Source organism: Chionomys nivalis, chromosome 6 (genome assembly GCF_950005125.1).
Source record: "Chionomys nivalis chromosome 6, mChiNiv1.1, whole genome shotgun sequence".
NCBI classification, from domain to species: Eukaryota; Metazoa; Chordata; class Mammalia; order Rodentia; family Cricetidae; genus Chionomys; species Chionomys nivalis.
In genome coordinates this window covers 68,052,941-68,069,650 of record NC_080091.1, presented here as the reverse complement: position 1 = coordinate 68,069,650, position 16,710 = coordinate 68,052,941, and the positions used below count along the sequence as shown (strand labels likewise).

General features: G+C 46.7%; 2 protein-coding genes across 5 annotated transcripts in view; both read left to right on the top strand.

Moving 5' to 3' along the window:
* The first annotated feature begins 1,532 nt into the window (after nucleotides 1-1,532).
* On the top strand, nucleotides 1,533-1,999 carry LOC130876433 (40S ribosomal protein S25-like). The gene has a single exon (XM_057772957.1). It carries the CDS (start codon nucleotides 1,572-1,574, stop codon nucleotides 1,947-1,949), a length of 378 nt encoding a protein of 125 aa, XP_057628940.1. The 5' UTR covers nucleotides 1,533-1,571; the 3' UTR covers nucleotides 1,950-1,999.
* Nucleotides 2,000-4,282: 2,283 nt separating this feature from the next.
* Nucleotides 4,283-16,710, top strand: part of Rbm47 (RNA binding motif protein 47) — a 136,547-nt gene continuing 124,119 nt past the window's right edge. For 3 of the 4 annotated variants that reach the window (XM_057772956.1, XM_057772952.1, XM_057772954.1), the window contains exon 1: nucleotides 5,273-5,652. The gene's annotated coding sequence lies outside the window, so the exon portion shown is untranslated. Of the gene's footprint in view, nucleotides 4,337-4,494; nucleotides 4,653-5,272; nucleotides 5,653-16,710 lie in introns of those variants that run through there. The other variant, XM_057772953.1, reaches the window with a different exon arrangement.

Here is a 16,710-nt window from a genome sequence, read left to right as displayed (position 1 = left end):
GTATGTGTGTAGCCATTCAATCCTCAAAGTGAACAGATAGATTCTGCCATCATCCATAAGGTGACGTTTGGAAAAGAAAATAAGTTAGGACGTAGTAGTCAGGGACTGACTATGTAGCCTTGGCTGTCCTGGAGCTTGCTGTTTAGACTAGGTAGGTGAGGCTGGCCTTGAACTCCTAAATATCCTCCTGCCTCTCTCTGCCTCCCGAGTGCTAGAATTAAAGGCATTGGTCAGCACACCTGGTCAAAAGCCACCATTTTCAGCTCCCTTCATCTGTTCCTCAACTGGGTGCAGGAAAAGCAGCCACAGCTTCCATAGCGTGGACTAGTGAGAAACCGCAGCTCGGCCTCAGTCACATGGTAGAGGCTTGGAGGAATCGCCGCCAGCCTCAGTCTTCTTATCTGAGCACGTGCACGACTTGTGCCTTGCCCATCTTACTACACACAGCTGTGGTGATCAGAACTGATAATTAATGCGTCTTTGGAAGTGTTGCTGTGCATGTGTAGTTCTTATTATATTGTGGTTCTTTACAAAGGTCCGAGGCTTGCCTCTTTAATGAGAATGTCTTGGCATAGCACTGGGCTAAGATTTAAATATAGGGAAGACAATTCTTTTGAGAGTTCTGGAGTAGGTGTTTTCCAGGTATCAAGGGAAATAACATTTCCTGTGTATTTTCTAAGTGCCAGGAACCATGTTGAGAACTCACCTCTCACTTAACTCCTAAAGACCCAGAGGGTAGATGTTGTTTCACAGACGAGGGAACTGGAGCTCAGAGTAGCTCAGCCGTTTGTGCGGCAAAGAGGTTAAACCGAGATCGAATCTCTCTGTGTGTATGTGCGTTACGTGCGTCTGACATACATATATGAATTGTGTATGTATGATCAAGCTTGTATGTGTGTATGTTCATGAGCATGCGTGGAGGTCAGAGGACAACCCTGGGTGTTGGGCCTCACCTTCCAACTTGTGTGAGACACAATCTCTTTGTTGTTTGCCATGGTGAGGGACAGGCCAGCTGGCCCGCAGGCTTCTGGGGGAGTCTCCTATTCCTGCCTCCTGTCTCAGCATAGCAGCATTGGCTTATGTGGGTTTTGTGGGTTCTAACTCAGGTTGCCACACTTGTGCAACAAGTGTTTACCCACTGAGCCAACTCCCCAGCCCAGGGTTCAAATCGTGTTCTTGGTGCTCGCTCTAGAACACCGCCTCTGAGGCGGGATCGGACAGAGGTGGAAGGCCCAAGTCAGGGGTCTCAAGCCTTAAATGACTCGGAGAGTGGGACTCAGCAGGCAGGAAGGTCAGCTACAAAACAGAAATAACAAAAGCTTATATTTAGTTTTCCATAGTCTGTCATTTAAAAAGTTTATTTTAGCCAGGCGTCGTTGCACTGGCATAGGAAGGTGACTTAAGTATATAAGTTCAAGGTCAGCCTGGGCAATGTCGTAAAAAATAGTTTTTTTTTAATTAAAAAAAAAATCTGGGCTGAGGTTTCTGGGACTGTTGGCGAGCCGGGCTTCCTTTTTCCCCCGACATCTTAGGGAGGCTGCAGCGGTCGTCGCCACTCTCCGAACTTCATCATGCCGCCCAAGGATGACAAGAAGAAGAAAGATGCCGGAAAGTCGGCCAAAAAAGACAAAGACCCAGTAAGTAAGTCCGGTGGCAAGGCCAAAAAGAAGAAGTGGTCCAAAGGCAAAGTTCGGGACAAGCTCAACAATCTAGTCCTGTTTGACAAGGCTACATACGACAAACTCTGTAAGGAAGTTCCCAACTATAAACTTATTACTCCAGCCGTGGTCTCTGAGAGACTGAAGATTCGTGGTTCCTTGGCCAGGGCAGCTCTTCAGGAGCTCCTTAGTAAAGGGCTTATCAAGCTGGTTTCAAAGCACAGAGCCCAAGTAATTTACACCAGAAACACAAAGGGTGGAGATGCCCCAGCTGCTGGTGAAGATGCATGAACAGGTTCAATCAGCTGTACATTTGGAAAAATAAAACTTTATTAAATCAAAAAAAAAAATCTGGCTAGGCAGTGATGGCGCACGCCTTTAACCCCAGCACTCGGAAGGCAGAGGCAGGCGGATCTCTGTGAATTAGAGGCCAGCCTGGTCTACAAGAGCTAGTTCCAGGACAACCAGCGCTGTTACACAGAGCAACAACAAACAAACAGAGTCTGTGTTACCTTTACCATGTTCCCAGGGAGGGGAATGGAGAGTAGTATAAAGAATTTTCCATGTTTTGCTTGGCCAGCCTGGGCTACAGGAAATCTTGTCTCAACCCTCTCCTCAATTCCCTCCCTCCCCAGTCAAAAACAAAACTCACAAAGGAATTGCGCCCACTTGGAAGTGCATGCATGCAATCCCAGCCCTTGGGAACCGAAGCAGGAAGATAGCGCCTTCCAGGCCAGCCTGGACTACAGCGCCACACTGTTTCACAGATGAGCCAAACTGTGGCCTACCCAGTTCACTGTGCCAGCGGGCAGAACAGAACAACAGGCAAGGACGTTCAGGTCGCCTTCGAGCATTTTGGCGGGAAGACTCAGAAGCACTTAGGAAGGCTTGCTTTCTGGCTTCTGGGAACCTCGGGCTCTGCTCCCAGGTGCAGCTAGCTCTAGACCACCGGCTTTCACACATTCACCTCCCTCCTAGCCAAGTGCTCAACCTCTGAGCTATGGCACCTCCATCTTCTTCCCTTCCTCTCCCTTCCTTTCTTGTGGACACAGGGTCTTGCTGTGTATATTCCTGACCTTAAAAGACACCTTGCTGGACTTCATTCCAGTGGTTCTTCACCTTCCTAACGCTGCATCCCTTTAATACAGTTCCTCATGTTGTGGTGACCACACCCCCAGCAAACTGTAAGTTTGCTACTGTTATGAACCTTAATGTAAATATCTGATAGGTGACCCCCCCAAAGGGGCCTCAATGCCCAGGTTGAGAACTATTAATCTAGTCTATTATTCATGGTCCTTGCTCCTCAAGGTTTAAACCTATTCTGAGTCCTCCAGTTCAGAATGTCCCTGACGCTAACGAGTCTCTTCAGGCTGAGGTCCTGACAGAAAGGCAAGGACACTCAGGCTACTGCAGAGCTGGGTTTCCAAGCCATCACAGCTGCGTGCTGGTTCCTGCCTGGCTGTATCAACCCTTAGGAACGGATAGTGCAGGAACTGGGGGTCCTACGGTCAGTGATTCCCTGCACACCCGTGCGACCAATTGACAAAAGTAAAGTTCTGGAGTTAGAATCCGGAACCCGGTTAAACTGGTCCGGCTTGCGTTTTGTTGCCTAAAAAGATAAAAGCGCAAAAGGGAGCTAAAGCTTCAGAATTCCTGACTGGCTTCAGAATTACTTTTGTCAATGGGGTTAAGACGTTGCTTTTCCATTAGACCAGAAGGTCAGCGCGCTCAGGGGAAAATTGGACTGATCACCTAACCTCTATACGGACAGTGTCTCACCTCCAGAATTGGGACAGACCTGAAGTGAACTGGGTGAACGTGTAACACAGGCCTCAGCATAAGGAGATTGGGAAGCCAAAGGGCAGAGGCATGGATTCCCTTTTAGCCTCCAGTATGCCTTAGTATTGCTATTTATGAGTTCTCAAAGCATTTTCTGAGGTCCATTGTTACCTAGCACTGACTTTTAACCAACAGAGTAAATCGCAGGAGGACCCTGCAGGCCGGTGCCTAAGTCTGAATCAGAACTATGCACCGTGACACAGGCACTTTTTCCCAGAGTCCACTTGTGCACGTCGTGGACCGCAGAGAAAATTGAGTTGTACACCCCTCTACAAAGACTTGATTTTTCCCTTCTACCTAAGACTGTCCACAATGAACGCAAAACTCCCACCCGTAGACTCTTCCAGAAACTCAGGGTTGACGGCTAAATAATTTGCTCGTATCCTCACAGATAGTGAGGCACAGCGTTGGGCTGGAGTCTCCTAATCTCACTGCACCTTCTCTACTGGAAAAAAAAAGCCATAATACACAATAATATCATTAACAATGGCGGCTAATACTGTATATTATTATTAGAAGTTAGTCTTCTAAACTTCATGTTAATCCATTTAACTAGAGGGGGGGAAATGGTACAGCATTTTTTAAATTAAAGTAGCCCCCTGCGAAACTATATATGTATGTATGTATGTATGTATGTATGTATGTATGTATTTTCTGTCTCTTTCTCAGTTGCATGACACTGCAACCCGAAATCACAACTTGAGGTTCCTGGTGGTGCCCGCTTCCTCTTCTAGTTTGTTTAGTCACAGAATTCGATTCCTGTTGGCCGATTCCGCGCCTGCAAACAGGCTTAGCGCTCTATTGAAATGCGTGGGGCTCCTTAATTCTTGTATAAACAGGTAACCCGAGGGGTGGGGCGGGGACCGCGGCCCTTGGGTGGGTTTCGTGGGAGTGGGAATGGGGTCGGATCTGGAGCCAGTTTCCCAGTGATCAGAGGCAAGGCTAAGAGAGGGCTTGGCTGTAGCTTCTCCAGGCACTGTTTTTGTTCCCTTTCTAGAAACCAGCTGTAACACTAGGTCAGAGCGCATTAAGAATGAGCCACTTTGAACGTGCGGCGCCCAGGCCCCAGGCCCTGCTGTGAAGGCCCCGGCAAAGGTCAGGGTTTGGGCCCCGTGACGTGCCTGCTGGTGCTCTGCAAGCCAAGCTCGGCCCCAGGTAAGGACAGCTCGGGAGGTCCCGGCTTCCTGCAGGCCCGCGGCGGGGCTTGCTGCCGCCCTACCTGCTCAGCGCCTTCCTGCCCCGCGAGGCCGGTGGGGTGGGGTAGTACTGCTCGCCTGGGATCCAGGCGGCGTAGGGTCCTTAGTCCTCGGGTGGCTTACTCTGTACAGCCCCAGGCGGCCGGAAACCACTCTCCCAGATGTCCCCGTGTGGGGCAGGTGCCACTTCTGGGGTCCCTTCTGGATGTCTGAAATGGATGCGAATTTTTTAAGCGGCCAAAGTTCCTATATCTTTTCATCGGGGCCAGTTCGTCATGATTTTTTTCTTTTTAAAAAAACCTTCAGCTAAGGTATCTGCGCTCCTAAAACAACAGGAATGTTGCACTGGCCTTCGGCCAGCGGAGGCTCAGCGAGCTGGATAAAATTTCAGTACAGATTTACGGGAAGTTGCCGGTGTTGGGAGTAAAAATCTGGTTTGGTGAGTTTAAGGGAAGGGAGTATACTAGACAACCTTGCTACTGTGAGGCGAATGGCCTCGGCTGGGGGAGGGCAGGAGGCGGAGGGAGGGAACCGGGAAGAGCCGGGATTGCAGAGGCACAGATTGCTGCCGGACTCCGCCGCGCGCTCCGCGGGATCCGACCCCGCGCCGCTCTGTCCGGGCCACAGCCGCCCCACAGCCCGCCCGTACAACCCAGTCCCGCAGGTCGCCGAGCGCCGGGACCCCGAGAAGCCACGCTCTGGGTTGGGGAGTTTCTCTCCTCAGGTCGCCCAGGTTAAGAAATTGTGACAATCTGGAATTCCCAGAGCCCGAGAGAGTTAAAGCCTAGAGCGAGCGATCTGTTGCTTTAAGCTACACGGTGGGAAGGAGCTTGGAGGCTCCTTAAACTTGGTTTTCTGTTTAAAAGAGGGCGGCCAGAGAAGATGTTGTAGGTGGCTGCCTAGCCTGGCCGTGAAAGGTGTTAATTTCTGAAGTGGGCGACACCAAGTACTTACTGAAGGTAAGGTGGACTTTTGGCAGTCTTGACAACTGTCCCCGAATCTTCCATAGGGTCCTGATTTTTGCAGAAATTTTTGTCTTTCTCTCTCTTTTTCTTTCTTCTTTAGTACTTATCTCTCATTTGACCGCCTTCCTTCTTGAGTGGGAAGTTAAAGGGTTTCTAAATAGATTTTTAAAGCGTCAGCTTTTGGAAAAGCAGATAATCACACAGTCAGCCGCTTCATGTTTCCTGTAGAAATGAGCCTTTTTCCATAGTAAAAAACAGTTTTTTGGGTTTTTTTTCTCCTTGAAAAAAAAAGGGGGGGCCTCTTTGAGGCACAGGTGACTAGCCGGGATTATTAGCGTGAGATTTCGGAATTTCAGGTGACTGGGGCTTCTGAGTTAAGTGCTAACCAAAACAGAGGGGGGTCTTCCTGTAGACCTTCACCTCTGAAGGTCTCCGCTTTGCTGTTGTTTTCAGTGGAAAATTCAATCTGGAGAAACGAGTGTGACAGCTGACAAGGTCTGCCGTTCCGGGGTGTTTAAGAAATCCATGCAAATGAATGGAAGTAGAATTTTTCCAATAAATGACTCTCTAATTAGGTAAAAGTTGACTGGCAAGCTAGTACCATCCTAAGGCACTTTGGGATGTGGCTTCCTTATTAAGTCTTATCAAAGCGATAAAAAAGATACGGTCTTCTAGGCACTTACGGGCCACTTTTGATTTGTTTTTGTGTTTTCCATTGCTTATTTGAATTAAAAGCCAAACTTCTTTCCCTTCCAGTTAGCATGTCAGTGACTCACTTAGGAGTTTTCCTGTGTGCTTCAGGCCCGTGAGGTCTGAGGCTCCTACCCCATGGTGTCCAAATTATCCCCTGATTTCCACTCACGGTAGTGGCACCCCTCCAATCAACCAATTAACTAATAAATTTAATTAAATAAATAATAAGATGTATTCTTAGGTCAGGCATGGTGGCTCATGCCTTTTAGTCTAGCACTAAGCAGGCCAAGGCAGGGATTTGGAAGGTTTAGGGCCGCTGGAAAGCAAGGCGTGGGGGCTCACGCCTTTAACCCCAGCACTTGAAAGTCAAGGGCAGGAGGATCTGTCTGAATTCAAAGTCAGCCTGGAATACAAAGCAAGTTCCTGGCCAGCTGGGACTGCACAGTGAGACTCTATTTTATTTTATTTTATTTTATTTTATTTTTTTGTTTTTCGAGACAGGGTTTCTCTGTGGTTTTGGAGCCTGTCCTGGAACTAGCTCTGTAGACCAGGCTGGTCTCGAACTCACAGAGATCCGCCTGCCTCTGCCTCCTGAGTGCTGGGATTAAAGGCATGCGCCACCAATGCCCGGCTGAGACTCTATTTTAAATAGATTTTATTTAAAATAAAATAAAAGACCAACCAAACAAATAGTAACTAAGAGTCTTACTGCCAAAGTCAGCCTAAGGAAAGCAAAGGGCGGACCACACAACTTGGAGGGTGGGGGTTTGATCACCAAGGGGTGGTTGGTCACCAGAACAGAAGTGTTTGAGAATTGCAGATGTAATGACCGCCATAAGATTATTTTGTTACTGCTTCATAACTGTAATTTTGCTACTGTTATAAATTGTAATGTAAGTGTGTGATGGGGGGCTGCCGTGAAAGGGTCATTCGATCCCCTTAGGGGTCATGAACCACAGGTTGAGAACCACCGCTCTAGCTGGACCAGAGCCCCCAGCCAAGGGGAGAAGGTAGAATTTTGTGGGGTTCAGGCAGCCATTCGTTTATACAGTCGTCTCTCAGAGCCATATGTGATGGCTTTGGGGGTGCTGCTGAAAACACAGCTGTCGGGGGGCAACTTACAGAAGAAAGGAAGGAGAATTTGGCTTCTTGTATTTTCTATGTTCTCCTTGACCTTCCCCTTGCTCTGCTGAGGACACTGGAGGCCTCTGGCCCACCCTCGCCTGACTAGAGAGAATGCACTTGTTTCATCTAGAGCGCTTGCAGTCCGAGTCCCAGTGCCACACAGGAGATGTTGTCCTCATCTGAGGACTGAACTCGGGGTATCTAGTGCACCAGGCCAGTGTGTTACCACCAACTACATTCCCAGCAGTCTTAATTTCATTATATATTTATTGAGATAGGGTTCTTTGCATTGTCCAGGCTCGCCAAAACTTGTGAACTTCCTGTCTTAGGCTCTTGAATAGGTGGAGTTATAAATGTGCATAACACTTGTGCCAGCAAGTGTATTTTTTTTAAATCCAAATTCTTAATATAAACAGAATTATCTTTCTGTCCATTATTGCCTTGTCAGAAATGTGTAGGATTCAGAATTTAGCGGTGTTATTTTATGACAGTCTTTAGTTTTTAAAGACTTTTTAAGTTTATTAATATTATTATTATTTTATGTGTATGAGATTTTTGCCTGAGTGTCTGTGCACCACATATGTATCTGGTGCCTTTGAAAGCCAGAAGAGGGAGTTGAGTCCTCTGGAACTGGAATTCTAGAGGGTTGTGAATCTCCATGTGGGTGCTGGGAATTGAACCCAGGTCCTCTGGAAGAGCAGCCAGTGCTCTTAACCAGTAAGTCATCTCTCCAGTCCCAAGTCGTACATTATTTGTGTGTGTGTGTTTGTGTGTGTATGCTGCATGTGCGTCTAAGGAGATCAGAAGGAGTCATTTGTGAGCTCACTGTGGGGGCCAGGATCTAAACTCTGGAAGTTCTTAGGAAGAGCGGCAAGAGCTCTTGACCTCTGGGCCCCCACTTCAGCTTGTGCAGTGTTTTGTTTTGTTTGTGTATGTATGTGCACAAGTGTGCAGGTACCTGAGGAAAGAAGAGAATGAGGCAGATTCTCTTGAGCTGAAGTTACAGGCAGTTGGGACCAACTCGGTGTGAGTGTTGGGAACTGAACTTGGGGTCCTGATATGCTCTTAACCCCTGAGACATCTCAACAGTTTTCTTTAAAATAATTTAATTTCTGTGGGTGCGCATGTGTGTGTGTGTGTGTGTGTGTGTGTGTGTGTGCATGAATAAGCCCTGGTGTATGTGTCTATGTAGGGCCAAGTGACAGCTTTGTGGAGTTAATTCTCTCTTGCACCTTTTCGTGAGTTCTGAAACTGCACCCATGTTGACAGCGCCTTTACCTGCCAAGCCATCTCTCCTGCCCTCTGTAGTTTAAGTAATCAGCATACTGACTTTTTGAGACAGGGTCTCACAGTCTAGCCCATGCTGGCTTACAACATCTGGTTCTGCCTCTGCTGCTCAAGTGCTAGGAGACACTCTATTTAGGAGACAGAGTTCTACTTTGTGGCTAAGGCAGTTGGTGGTACTGAGGATTTAAAAAAAATCAAGGCAACAATGTTTTTGGATCCATGTTCTCTACACTTATTGAGTACTTAGGGCTTAGTCTCTTCACCTATTCAGTACTTTTAGAACTTAGTTTCTACCCTTTTTTTTTTTTTTTTGTCTCTATACTCAGGACTGAAAGTTTTATACTGGGCTACATGGTAGTCACAAAACAAAACAAATTAAAAGATTACGTTCATTTTTTTCAAATGACAAGAATATGATGATTAAATATGATGATTAAACCTTTTCATTTACTAGTACAACTGTTTTAAGGAATGATTTTTTAAAGGTTAATGTAAATAACATTTTTCTTACATAATGATTGGGTTCGCATTCCATCTTCTATGCCCTTTACTCCCAGGTGCTGGGCGACCCAGGGCCTGAAAGACAGTAGACAAGTCACTCTACCACAGAACCACCCCCTCTCTCCATCCTTAAAACTGTCGATTTTTGTGTTTCTTTTTCTTTTGAAGTGAGTTCTCACTATGTAGCTGATTTTTTTTGTTAATCTCCAATTTTTGTTAATCTCCCTCCTTAGTCAAGGCTAGCCCAGTTTCCCAGAATTACTTTTTTTTTTTTTTTTTTTTTTTTTTGGTGTTTTCAAGACAGGGTTTCTCTGTGTAACAGCCCTGGCCATCCTGGAAAATGCTCTTTGTAGACCAGGCTGGCCTCGCAGTCACAGAGATCCACCTGTCTCTGCCTCCCGAGTGTTGGGATTGATTAAAGGCATGTGCCACCTCTGCCCAGTTCAGAATTAATACTCTTAAGCTCAAGATCAAAAGCAAATTACATTCCAAGTAATTGAGCTTTGACTGGCATAGAAAAAGATCTGCTTGTGTGAGATAGCTCTTACTCAAGACTTCTTCCTGCTTTTCTGGATTGTCAAGGGTTAATATTTGGATGCTAGTGAGGGAATGGAATTTTCCTTAAAATTGGACCTAGGCTAATTTTTCTATGGTAGGATATAACCGTAAGGGGAAAAAGAAAAAAGTCTTGCTCTGAGGGTAATTCATAGGACTTTGAAAAAAATGTGTATGTATGTATGTATATATATATATATATATATATATATATATATATATATATAATTACATGAGTAGAGAATGCACATAGCAGACTTTTATGAATCTACAATGGAGACATTAAACACAGCTTGAAAGGCTTGTCAGAATGATTCCAAAGTAAAGGTCATATTGGAGCCCTTGGATTTCTGGCCTGATTGAGAGAGAGAGAGATGTTTCCTCTTGGGAGCAGTCTCTGTATCTTGTGATGATGTGGATTTTCTGGTCTAATATCATACAAGGTGTGTGTGTTAGTCAAGACAACCACTTGCCGAGACTAAGTCCTCCAGAGAACAGCTAGTTATGGATTTCCCATAGCAGCAGCAGCGTATACATGACTTGGGTTCCAAACTAGGAGGCCTGGTGGGTGGGGAGGACCCCTCCACAGAAATTGGTGTAAAAATGAGCTTGGTTATTCAGTTGTCGCCTCAAATTATTGGAAACACCCTTGACTGAGAGATCTGGGTGGAACTAGTACCCTGTCACCTTCTCTGTGTGGCCCCGAATCCCCAGGTCAGTAAAACACTCCAGAAAAGGTCTGAGCTTGACTCCTCATTGGTTCTGTTTCTCTGATAGTTGCTTCTCCTGTGTTCTGTCAATAACCATGTACCAGAGGGGAGGGGGCAGGAGATAGATGCCCCTTGGTTCTCCCTCAGTACACCGTATTAAACCCGGGGCTTTGCATATGCCAGGCAAACACTCTGCCACGGTTCTCAGTTGTTCTCCTTTTATTTGAAAAGGGAGTCCTGGTGAATTTCCCAGGCTGGCCTTGAACTTAGAGTTCTTCCTTAGCCCCTTGAAAAGTTGAGGTTATAAAGCTACAGAATTTATAGTCTAAAAAAAAAAAACCCATGAAGGGGTGGAATTTTCCACTGAGAGTAGAAAGGAAAGTCTCTGGAAAAATAAGCGACCGAGAAACAGGTGATTGCTGAGTGTGCCAGTCTTGTGGCATTTACCAGGAGCTCACCTGGAGATTACCAATGCCGTCAACTACTGCAGGCAAACTGGCCACTGTGGGAAATCGGGACTGGACTGTCTCCTTTCTGCCTCTCTGTTTGTCTGTTTGTGTCCATTCCTTTCCATGTCCTTGTCTGTTTTTGTGGCTTTCTTTTTTCCTTCCTTTGTTTTGATTTTTGAGACAAGAGTCTCACTCTGGAGCCCAGACTTGCCTTAAGATCGCTGCCGAGCTCCTGTGTCAACCTCAGAGTACTGGGATTACAGATGTGGGCTACTGTACCTGGCTCCCGCCCCTCTCCTACTGTGTGAATGTTCCTAGCAGGCTGCCATAGACACCAGTTCAGATGAGTTCAAGATTCAACCAGAGACCTGTTTGCAAAGGGCATAAGTCCTCCCACAGCGTTTGCTCATCATAGGAACTTAGATTGTATAAAAATGACTTGTGGGTGTGCTTAAATGTATGTGACAGACGTTTATCAAACAGTATAAGGTAAGTATGCAGGTAGGAGAGAAGAGGCAGAAGCACAGCCAGGCGGTGGTGGCGCACGCCTTTAATCCCAGATCTAGGAAGGCAGAGGCAGGCATATCTCTGAGTTCGAGGCCAGCCTGGTCTACATACAGAGAAACCCTCCATGTGAGGGGTGGTGGGGACCAGAAGCACAGTCACGATCGTGCTGAAGGTCATCAAGACCAGGTGTCTATCATTAGAACACAAAGTGCCCTGAAACCCTGTGTGTACTGGGAATGTAGCAGTCCTTTGGTTTCCTGTTTTAAAAATCTGTACTTCATTTTGAGATTACAGTTAGGTCCATTAATCAAGAAGACAGTATCCATCTAGTCTCCCCAGCTCACAACGTTTGTCTTTGGGGCTAGTTTTCATGAATGAAGTAATGGGTATGGTGAATGTCTGGATGATAGGGGTCCCTAGATTCCTAATAGAGCCTCACTTTATCTCCTGGCCAGTTTTGGTCATACTCCTTGAGAACGGATAGAAGACAGCCCGCTCCCGGAAAGGATGGGTGAGCCTTGCATGGGTGAGCAAGGGTTATCTATGTGTTCCGGGATGATGTGGGCATGTGCGCTTGTGCGCAATGAAGACTGCACATTGTGCAATGAATGGGGACAGGGCGCTTATACCTGACAAGGAAATGCCAGACTGTAAAAATTATCACAGAAATATTATTTACCTTGGGGGTAGGGCCATAGCTGGGTGGCAGAACAGGTACTTCACACGTGGGGAGCTCTGGGTTCTATCCTCTGTACGTGGATATAGACATGCACACACGCTCACAGATGGTGTCTACATGTCTTTGTTTCTTAGCACTGTGATCTGGCTTAGTCCTGTGTGTGTGTTTCTGTGTGTGTGTGTGTGTGTGTGGTGATGTGTGTTTCTGTATATGTGTGTGTGTGTGTGCACATGCATATGGAGGCCTGAGTTCGATGTCAGATATCAGCAGTCTCCACCTTACATTCTGAGACAGGGTCTCTCACTGAATGTGGAGCCGACTGATTCAGCTGGCCTCCCCCACCAGCCAGCTCTAGGGATCTTCCTGTGTTCATCCTCCTAGTGCATGTGTTCCTGGGTTGTTATGTGGATACCAGGGATCCAAACTCAGGGATCCATGGCTCTGTAGCTAGCACTGCACCAACTGAGCTATTTCCTCTACTTATAGCTCTCATTTCAAAAAGCATTTCACAGGTCAAAAGAAAGGAAAAATATTGCCAGGTGTAGTTGTGCAGGGCTGTAATCTCAGCACTCGGGATGCAAAGGCACAGGGATCGCCATAAATCAGAAGCTAGTCTGGTTTTTATAGTTAATTTTGGGACAGCCAGGGGTATATAGCAAGACCCTGCCTCAAACAAAATACTTCTCTTCCCCCTGTCCCCCAAATCAACCTTAAGTAATGGAACAGAATTTTAGTGTTTGGGACAGAGACTTGCAACGTTGGCCATCCTGAACTTACGGTGGATATCAGACTGGACTGGAATGGGGGGCAGGGATCCACCTGCCGAGTGCTGGAATTACAGGTGTGTGCCAGCACACCAGCAAGGCTTTTTGTTGTTGTTTGTTTTTTTAATATACTTCCCTCGGGTCAACTGGATTCCTGCTAAAATAATATTTCTTTTTGTTCTTTATTTCCAAAAATAATGACATGGTTCTCAGGACAGCAAGCCCTTGCCAAGGGTAGGCCCACCTTCTCAAGACAAAGTTGCCTTCTGTAAGCACAGCTAGGAGGATTTGGTGCCACGGAGAACTCAATGGGGCACTGCAGCTGTGTTGACAGAGGATCCCATGCCTAACGTTGTCTCTTTGTTTGACATCTTACCAGCGAAGACCTGCAAGGTCTTTCTCTACGTAGACAACCCTGCTGTTTTAGACTTGCCCAGGGAAGAAGTCCTTGGTTGTTGATTCACCATGGGGTTGTCTAGATGACAAACAGCTATCCAGCCTTGAACTTGAGATCCACCTGCTGAGAGCATAGGCCAATACCTCCAGGCCTGGCACATAGCTCTTGGGTTTTTATCTCACATCCTCCTCTGAGAAAGCCCTTTTTTCTGGGGTCTCTCCTAGCTGGATCCATAATTCTTTTCCCAATGTCACATGCAGCTTTCACTGAAAGACCATTGCCAATGTATTTAGACCCTGTTGCTGTGTGACTAAATTTCCTGGGGAAATGCAGCACTTACTCACCCCACATAGGGAGCCCACAACACACCAAAGTTTGAACACCACCAAAGTCCAACTTGGTGAACCACTGAGTTTCATTGGGGTTACTTACAGGAATGTGGGTGAGGGGTTACTCACAGGAGCAGAAATGACTCAAAGGCAGCTGCGTCACCAAAGTCCACCCCGGCATGGGTGACAGCTCATAGCTCTAAGAGCCTGCAGGCAGATCACAGGTTGGAGAGTATCCTCTCCAGCTGCCTCAGTTGGTCTAAACCTCTTCAAAATGACTCAGCTGGCTTTTTCTCTTCCGGGCAGATTGTCTGGCCTTAGAGTCTTCCCAACTCAGCTTCAGTCTGAGGGGGACTCTTAGCTTTAATTGCTTGTTCTAGCAGAATCTAGTCAGTTTCGGGGACTTCCTGGAGCTGTTTTGAGTTGTTTAAGTAGCTTCATGTTTCAATCTCAGAGGAAATTGTTACTTAACATTTTTCCTGTTAGTTTTTTGGTATTGTAGTTGTGCTACTTATAAAGAAAAACACTGTTTAGGAATCACCAAGGAGTACAGGAATGATACCGGTTAGCTGTTAGTGTATTATTGAAAGTGGACTCCGTTCTGGAGGTGGCTAATATGAATTAGATGTTGTGTTTATATAAAATTAAAATACTTCAAACTCGTACAGTTCTTATTGGGCCTTATTGGCTAGCATTAACTAGCCATAATCATTATATGGGACCTGTGTGGCCCCGACTGGCCTGGAACTCACTATGTAGATTAGACTGGCCTTGAACTCACAGAGATCTGCTTGCCTTTCCCTCCAAGTTCTGGGGTTAAGGTGTGGACCACCATGTACTTTTACATATGCACTTTCTCCGGAACGTGGAGTAAGTTCCCGGGAAGCAGGCAGCGTTTGCGTCTGAGTAATAGTCACATCCCTCAGGTTTGTGAGGGCCCTGACACAAAAAGCAGACGTTTCCTCCAAGCACGTTATCATCTAAAGTGACGTTTTTGCATTTCATAGATATGTGCTCTATGTAAATAAATACACTTACCACATAGCATCCTCTGTTTTCTTCCAAAAGCATTTGACCAAAATTTGTCAAAGATAAGATAGGTTGCTGCAGTGAGCCAAGGCGGGAAGGAGCCAGAACCGAGATCACCCTGTAGCAGCTAAGCGTCTGAAGCCATGGCCGAAGGGGTGTGGTGGGGACTGTCGTGGAGCTCAGCTCCCGTGCTCACTACCCTGTTCTGAAGGAGCAGTCTTTAAAATATTGAAGTTGCTGAGCTTTTGTTCTGTGTTTTGTTTTTTTTAGCACTCAGTGCCCGGCAGCTAAACCTCCACACATCCAGCCCCTCTACTTGCTGATGCACAGTTAAGAAAAGGAGAAAAAAGACGTTTCCTCATAATTATGAAATGCTTCTTAGATAATTATTAGGAAAAAGGTAGACTCAACTTAATTTTGAGAAAATCCCAAAGAGGAAGGTCACTCTTGGGTGACTGTCCCAGCCCAGGAGCCTGGGTACCAGTGTGGCTTTTCTGGTGGCTGGAGGTGTGACTGTCAGCTGAAGAGGGATGAGGAAGGACGGTGGTTGTGGGAAGTCAGGGGAGCTACCTCTAGTGAGTTGGCGGAGCACAGAGAAACCAGTGAGAGCCAGTTCCTGCCACCTCAAGTAAGCAGGAGTACTGCCCAGGGAACTTCTTTTGCTTTTTACTTCATATTGTGCTTTCCAGAATCTACCTCGAGGTATATGGAGATTTTTCAGTGAGCAACAGAAACCACCAGCTGAGCTGGTGGTAGTGAGCCAGTTGGACCCTTCATAGCACCTGGGCCCTGAAATGAAGTGCCTGTGACCTGTGTTCTCACACATCCCACAGACAGGCTCTTTCTACTTTGACCGAACTCCTCCCTTGCCTTCTCCCCTCCCCGTGTAGGCCCTGGTCCATCAATCACACCTCAGCCTTCTGAGTGCTGGGATTACAGGTATGTGCCACCAAGTCCATGTTTTATATGGTGCTAGGGATTGAGCTCAGGGCTGTGCATGCTCCGCCGCAGAAGTGCTGTCTGTCTGTCTGTCTGTTTCTGAGATGGGTTCTCACCGTGTTGCCAGGCTTGGCTTGGCTCCAGTTCCCAGGTTCCAGCGATTCCTCTGCCCGAGTCTCCTAAGTTGCTGGCACTGTAGGTGCAGATTACCTGCCCCGGTCACAGCCTCCTGTTTAAAACAGCAGTTCTGTCTTTCATGTTGGTTCTCTCCTCACTCTTCTGACCCCTGTACTCCCCCCAATTCCACTTAAAAAGATTTGGTTTAATTACGTGTGTCTGTATCTGTGTGGTTGTCTGCGCACTTGAATGCCTGTAGACTTTAAAGGTATTGCATCCCCAAGAGCTGAAGTGGTTAGGAGCTGCCTGATGTGGGTGCGGGGGGGGGGACCAAACTTGGACCTTTTGCAAGAGCAGTATGCAGACTTAACCACCGAGTGATTTATCCAGCCTCTATTTATCACTTTTCAGCATGCTGCACAGTTGTGCAGCTTATAGTCTGTCTGTCTGTCTTTCTCTCTCTCTCTCCCTCCCTCTCTCTGTCCGTCTCTCTCTTTGTCTGTCTCTCTCGCCCTGTCTCTCTGTCTCTGACTCTCTGACTGGAATGCCTTGCCTACTTCATTTATTGCTATATCCCAAGCACCTTAGCGGTGTCCTCTGCCACAGAGTAAGGGGCTCCATAGATACTTGTATGAATGAGTAAAACAGCCAGGCTTTTACTTAGCACAAAGCATGATCCCAAATGTATTATACCTTGTTTGTAATCATCAAAACACAACCACGGGTACATCTTCTCAATGAACGTGTGTTTTCTACTCGACCTCTCTTAAGCTGCCATGTTTGTTTCCTGTGGTTTCATTACTTTCTGTGTCCACCAGCTCTTGCTAGAGTCTGATGACTAGATAACATCCGGGGCAGAGCCAAGAGCTGGGATGTCTCAATCCTGTCAGCACTTCCCCATTTCCAAATCAAAGCCGCCCCTTTGGCTGTCTCCCTGTGAATTCCACTTAAGTCCCAGTCCTCCGCGTGGA